Here is a 7,025-nt window from a genome sequence, read left to right as displayed (position 1 = left end):
AGCTACAAAACAACAACACCGGAGAGAAGGAGCAGCCCAAGCCTTGGCCAGCTTCCTTCCTCCCGCGTACAGCTCCAGGAGAAACATTGTACTATCGATCATCCAACTACAATCGGCGGGACTAGGGGTATTATCTCTCCGGAGAGCCCCGAACCTAGGTATGTCTGGCGTCCCGCGCCCGCTCATGCCAACCCCGCCTCTGGAGTCCACCAGCGCCCTCGTGCCTCCTCCTCTCTTTAGCCATCCCTTGGCATCTGCCGTGCGCCCACCACGACAGTTGGCGCCCATCGTGGGGCGGCTCGAGGAGCTCGCCGGGAGCATGCTTCAGACGGGGCCCTTCTCCTACACCGACGAGTCCATCGCGCTGGCGGATGACGTCGTCAGCGCGCTTGCCGCCTCCTTCGCCCTGATGCGTTCGCGACCGATGAGTACCCCAGCGAGGTGCTCATCTACTCCAACTCTCCCCTCTCCCTCGGCGGCGATGTTTCCGCCGGGGCAATGGATGTCCATGTGGAGGTATTCGTCACCGGCGACGGCGGCTCCTCCTCGTCGAGCAAGACAAGGAAGGCTGTCGAAGCCAGGGCCGCATCGGAACAAATCGAGCCGTCCGATCCGTTGCGCGCTGCGATGCAGAGCCTCCGCATCCCCATTGGCACTGACGTCGACGCCACCAACGTCGCTGAGGCCCGAACCCAGCTCGAGGAAAGGCGCCGGCAGATGCTGGACCTGTCCGAGATGCTTGCCACCACTCAGCGTCGCCTGGACGCCGCTTAGCTGGAGCGTGATGCCGCCTACGGATTCACGCCCGCCGCGGCCAAGCCAAGCCAGGTCGCCGATGTGCGTGCCCGGGGAGGAGTGATCGGCCGGGCCCTCGGTGCCGTCCCAACCGTCTATGAGACCCTAGCGAAGAACATGCGCGTTGCCCAGGCAGCCGCAGCCGGCCTGGACCAGCTCGCGGGTGAGGAGCTGAAAGAGCGCATTGGGCAGATGCACGAACTCCTCCATGCCGCCAACACCCAGCAGGACCGCCTTAACCAGCTCGCCAAGCCGGCGGGATCTGGCTCCGCCCGCCTTGGCGGGCCCGACGAACTTCTGCACACCGCTTCCTCGCCACCCGGCGAGGCGCCGAGCCCGGACTCGGCGCGACCCGGCCGCTACAGCCGCCGGCGGATTGGGTGACGAGCCCGTCCTAGAGATCCAGCACGGACCCGGCCAGCATGGCCGGCGTCTGGCTCCAACCGACCCGGCCCCCCGTGGCCTGGCCGCAAGTCGACTCAGCCCGCGCGCCATCGACGACGCCGATGCTCGCCACCGCCTCGATCAACTCGCTCGCTCCCTGGAGGTGGAGGAGAGCGGCGCTATCGGGCCGGCGTGCTTCGGCCCGCGCATCCGGGAGGAGCCCTTCCCCAAAGGATTCATGCTCCCCGTGACACCGCAATGTACAACGGGACGGTGAAGCCAGAAGACTGGCTCACCGAGTACACCACGGCCATTGGCATCACCGGTGCCGATCGTCGTCTCGCAGTGCGCTACGCACCGCTCATGCTCCAAGGGTCGGCCCGCACGTGGTTGAACAGCCTGCCGATGGGCAGCATCAACACGTGGGTGGACTTCGAGAAAGCCTTCGTCCGCAACTTCACGGGGACCTACAAGGGACCCGTCCGCCCTAGCCAGCTCGCCATGTGCGTGCAAGGGCCTACAGAGACCGGTCGCGAGTACCTCGCACGCTGGACCGAGCTTCGAAACAGTTGCGAGGGCGTCCATGAAATCCAGGCGATCTAGTACTTCGTCAGCGGGTGCCGAGACGGCACCCTCCTCAAGCACAAGCTCTTATGCTCCGAGCCGGCCACCATGACCGCGCTCATGGTGACGGCGGACAAGTACGCCAACGCCGACTCCGCCATGAAGATCCAGGTGGCGCTGGATGAAGCCAGCAAGGCGAAGTTGGTTCCCCTCCGAAGCTGGCCGGCGAACGCAGCCGGCAGCAGCATCACTAGAACAACAAGCACAAGGCCGACCAGCCGGCGCCGCGTCATGACATCCGGCTCGTCGCGGCCACCGAGCCCGCCGCAGACCTGGCGGCAAAGCGCCGGCAAACCGACAAGACGGCATGGCAACTCGCCATGAGCTTCGAGCAGATTCTACGCCCCCTGCAACCACCACAGCGGCGCAAGACCCTCAACACACACGCTTCGGCAGTGCGCCATCACCAAGCGCATCATGAGGGGCGACGTCCCGCCCCCTCCGGCTCCGGCTCCAGGTGCGGGACAGCCGCCTCCGCCTCCACTACTGCCTCCAGCTGGCGGCGCGATGCACAACGACGCCTACCTGGACCAGAACGCGGCCTACGTCGTCTTCACCAGCCTCGGCGACGACAAGCGCAGCGAGCGCCTCCTTCGGCAGGAGGTGAACACCGTCGTCCCGGCCAAGCCGGAGTTCATGCATTGGTCGGATCGCCCGATCACCTGGACCAGGGAGGAGCACCCGGCAGTCATGCTGAGTCCGGGTGGTTACGCCCTCATCCTCAACCCCACCATCGTCATGCGGCGCACATGCAAGTTCTCCCGACTCCTCATCAACGGCGGCAGCAGCATCAACATCCTCTACCACGACACGATGACCAAGCTCGGCCTCAAGGCCGAGGACCCGGAGCCGACCTGAACGATCTTCCACGGCATCGTGCCCGGCCTCTCCTGCTCCCCCATTGGCCGGGTCCGGCAAGATGTCCTGTTCGGTGAAAGCAGCCACTTCCGGCGTGAACCGATCTGGTTCTAGGTGGTGGACCTGTCCAGCGCGTATCACGCATTGCTGGGCCGGCCCGTGCTCGCCAAGTTCATGGCGGTTCCCCACTACGCGTACCTGAAGATGAAGATGTCGGGTCCCAAGGGCCTCATCACCATCACCGGCGATTACCGCAAGTCCCTGGAGTGCACCCGTGCCAAGTTGGCCGAGGAGCGGCGCCAGCTCGACCGGATCGCTGCCCTGGCAGGCGAGGCCTCCGCCGCATCGATCCCGACCCCGGACCCGGCCGACGAGGCCGCCTTCAAGCCCTCCATGGAGACCAAGAAAGTGAAGCTCAACCCAGAAGACCCCAGCTGCAGCAAGTACGTTGTCATAGGCACCCGCCTCGATAGCAAATAGGAAGGCGAGCTCATCGACTTCCTCCGTGAGAATCGGGATATCTTCGCATGGACCCCCAAGGACATGTCTGGTATCCCAAGGAAGTACGCCGAGCACAAACTTCACGTCCGTAAGGACGACAAGCCTGTCCGTCAACCCTTACGACGATTTTCTGAAGAGAAGAGAAGAGCATTGGTGAAGAGGTCGCCAAGCTTTTGGCAGCCGACTTCATAATGGAAGTGTTTCACCCCGAGTGGCTGGCCAATCCAGTCCTCGTCCTGAAGAAGAACAAGACCTGGCGCTTGTGTATCGACTACACCAGCCTCAACAAGGCCTGTCCCAAGGATCCGTTCGCGCTCCCACAGATCGACCAAGTCATCGACTCGACCGCCGGGTGTGAGCTCCTGTCCTTCCTGGATGCTTACTCCGGCTACCACCAGATCAAGCTGGACCCGTCCGACGCCCTGAAGACGTCCTTCATCACGCCCTTTGGGGCGTATTGCTACGTCACCATGTCGTTCGGCTTGAAGAACGCCGGCGCCAGCTTCGAGCGCTGCATGCAGAAATGCCTGTTGCCGCAACTCGGCCGCAATATCCACGTATACGTGGACGACATCATGGTGAATACCAAGCAGCACCTCACGCTCCTCGACGATTTGAAGGAAACATTCGCCAACCTTCGCGAATACAAGGTCAAGCTTAACCCGGAAAAATGCGTCTTCGGCGTCCCGGCCGGAAAGCTACTCGGCTTCCTCGTCTCGGAACACGGCATTGAGGCGAACCCGGAAAAGATCAAGGCCATCGAGCGCATGCGCAAGCCGGCTCGGCTGCGCGATGTCCAGAAGTTCACCGGATGCTTGGCCTTGGTCAGCCGGTTTCTAAGCCAGCTGGGCGAGAGGGAGCTTCCCCTGTACTAGCTGATGAAGAAGACGAGCCCGTTCGAATGGAACGGCAAGGCAGACGAGGCCTTCCAAGACCTCAAGCGCATGCTCTCCACCGCACCAGTCCTGGCCGCGCCGACCGACAAGGAGCCGTTGTTGCTCTACATAGCCGTGACCTCGCGGGCGGTCAGCACGGTGCTAGTGGTCGAGCGACCAGAGAAGGGCAAGATCCAAGCCGTCCAGTGCCCAGTCTACTACCTGAGCGAGGTGCTCTCCATCTCCAAGCAGAACTACCCGCACTGCCAGAAGATGTGTTACGGCATGTATCTCACCGCCAAGAAGTTGAAGCAGTATTTCCAAGAGAACATTGTCACCGTGGTCAGCACGGCGCCTATCGGAGAAATCATCGGGTGCCGGGATGCCTCTGGCCGGGTTGCCAAGTGGGCGATCCAGCTAGCCAGCCACACCATCCTCTACGAGCCCCGCACCGCGATCAAGGCTCAAGCCTTGGCCGACTTCCTCGTCGACTGGACTGAGACCCAGTACTTGTCGCCGCCTCCCGACTCGACGCATTGGCGCATGCACTTCGACGGGTCCAAGATGCGACTCTGCTTGGAGGCCGGCATCGTCCAGAGGCTGTCCGGATCCTTCGAGGGCTGCGAGTTCCTCCACGTCCCGCGCACGGAGAGCGAAGCAGCCGACATGCTCACCAAGATCGCCTCGTCACGACAAGCCATCCCGTCCGGCGTCTCCCTCAAGCACCTGCGCAAGCCATCCGTCAAGCCATTGCCGGACTACGAGTCCATCCACATTCCAGATGACCCGACCGCACCTCAACCCGGCCCGAGGACTGCTGAACCCGGCCCAGGGGCTGCTCAGCACAACCCGGCCACCATCGTCCCGGACCCGGCCGTTGCCATCCCCGACCCGGGGGCTGCTCAACCCGGCTCGGGGGCTGCCGACTCGGAACCCACCCTGGTGGCCGTCTTCGCCGTGGTTACGGCTCCATCTTGGGACCTCCCAATATCAGAATTTTTGGAGAATGGGGTTCTCCCCATGGACGAGACCAAAGCTCGGCAGGTGCAGCGCCGGGTGTCCGCCTACAGCATCATCAACAACGAGCTCGTCAAGCGCAGCTCCACCGGAGTGTTCCAGCGCTGCATCGAGAAGGAACGGGGCATCGACATCCTCCTCGACATACATCAGGGTGAGTGCGGGCACCACGCCGCATCATGATCCCTGGTGGCCAAGGCGTTCCGCCACGGTTTCTACTGGCCCACGGCCCTCCAAGATGCCGAGTCGCTTGTCCTCAAGTGTGAGGGATGCCAGCGCTTCAGCAAATGCAGCCACCAGCCGGCGTCAACACTCCGCACCATACCAATTGCCTGGCCCTTCGCGGTCTGGAGACTCGACATGGTGGGACCCTTCAAAACCGCTCGAGGCGGCATGACGCACTTGCTAGTGGCAGTGGACAAATTCACCAAGTGGATCGAGGCAAGACCAATCAAGAAACTGGACGGGCCAACATCCGTCTGGTTCATCAAGGACATAGCGGTGCGCTACGGCATGCCGAATAGCATCATCACCGACAACGGCACCAACTTCACCAAGGGCGCACTCGAGCAATACTGCTCTGTCTCCGGCATCCGCCTTGACCTGGCCTCCGTTGCGCATCCGCAGTCCAACGGGTAGGTCGAGCGGGCCAATGGACTCATCCTGTCCGGCGTCAAGCCGCGACTCGTCGAGCCACTCATCCGCTCACCCGGCAGCTGGCTTGACGAGTTGCCATCCGTTCTCTGGAGTCTACGCACCATGCCGAATCGGTCGACCGGGTTCACCCCGTTCTTCCTCGTCTACGGAGCCGAAGCCGTCATCCCGACTGACGTCGAGTTCGACTCGCCGCGCGTCGCGATGTACATCGAAGCCGGAGCTAGAGAAGCCCGCGAAGATGGTGTCAGCCTGCTCGAAGAAGCACGCCTCATGGCGCTCTGTCGCTCGGCCATCTACCAGCAATGCCTGAGGCACTACCATAGCAAGAAGACCAAGCCCCTCGCGTTCCGCAGGGGCGACCTCGTCCTCTGACTCGTCCAAGAGCAGGCAGGCCAGCACAAGCTGTCCCCTCCATGGGAGGGCCCATTCATCATGAGTAGGGCCTTGCGCGACCGCAATGCCTACTACCACATCGACGCGCGCAAGTCAAGGAAGTGCAAGAAGGACACCGCCGGTGAAGAAACGACCCGGCCGTGGAACATGGAACTCCTCCGCCTGTTTTACAGTTAGCCGCACAAGCGTATGTATCGTCACCTTTTGTAAACGCATGAAACTATGGGGTCCCCCAACGAGACTCGGGGGCTGCCTTTTGTCGACCAATTTATTGTGTCCCTATTTTCTTGCATCACTATACCACTGAACCTGGCCACCGGTCCAACTCGCTCGACCCGGGGGCTCGGGGGCTGGCCGGCTCGGTCGCCACCGCGCCGCCTTACTTGGTGATTCCTGATAAAGTTAGGATGCTGCGGTCCCCCACTTCGCCCTAAAGCCACAGATCCAGCTTTGGCTATCGGCTGGCAAGCACAATGGGACAAAGCTCCTTTGCGCTTCATACACTAAGTCAAAGGCTGCCGGGTCGATCAACCCGGCCCACCATTCATCAAATGAACAGCCGCACGACCGGCTGCTCGCCAACCGGCTTCACCAGATTGCCGCCAGCCGGCCCAGTGGGTGTTTCGCTCGCGCTCAACATTTCGAGGGACCCAAGTCCTGCGGGCTCCTCAAAGAACCGAACTCCTTGTCATGGACCGTAGCCTCGGCCGTCTGACTCGCGGGGGGGAGGTTTGAGAAAGGAAAAGCGCATGAAATCGGTCCAAAAACGGAAGGCAAAAAGCAAAAGCTCCCACGACATCTACACAAATATTTAAGAAAAGGCCCACGGCCCGAGTTCATTACACCCTAAAACCCCTGGTGGGTGGGTGGACCTGCTATTTAACAGATTTTACACAAAGTGTCTCAGGCATCTCCAGCGCC

The 7,025-nt window shown here is 62.0% G+C and overlaps 1 protein-coding gene across 1 annotated transcript; it reads left to right on the top strand.

Annotated features, from left to right (window-relative positions):
* Positions 1-2,835: 2,835 nt before the first annotated feature.
* On the top strand, positions 2,836-5,237 carry LOC147991188 (uncharacterized). The gene is made up of 3 exons (XM_087538561.1): positions 2,836-3,104; positions 3,299-4,030; positions 4,193-5,237. The coding sequence occupies exons 1-3, from the start codon at positions 2,836-2,838 to the stop codon at positions 5,235-5,237; spliced, it is 2,046 nt and encodes a 681-aa protein (XP_087394687.1).
* The last annotated feature ends 1,788 nt before the right edge of the window (positions 5,238-7,025 follow it).

This window comes from Triticum urartu, chromosome 1A (genome assembly GCF_056163025.1).
Source record: "Triticum urartu cultivar PI428250 chromosome 1A, HENAU_Tu73, whole genome shotgun sequence".
NCBI lineage: Eukaryota > Viridiplantae > Streptophyta > Magnoliopsida > Poales > Poaceae > Triticum > Triticum urartu.
This window is presented reverse-complemented; position numbering and strand designations above follow the sequence as displayed.

Bases quoted from the DNA above. Each gene is read 5' to 3' on its own strand.
- LOC147991188 (XM_087538561.1), top strand. From the start codon at position 2,836: ATGGCGGTTCCCCACTACGCGTACCTGAAGATGAAGATGTCGGGTCCC. The intron at 3,105-3,298 runs GTACGTTGTCAT...GATTTTCTGAAG, and splicing joins GAAGACCCCAGCTGCAGCAA to AGAAGAGAAGAGCATTGGTG. The intron at 4,031-4,192 runs GTACTAGCTGAT...GCGGGCGGTCAG, and splicing joins GGCGAGAGGGAGCTTCCCCT to CACGGTGCTAGTGGTCGAGC.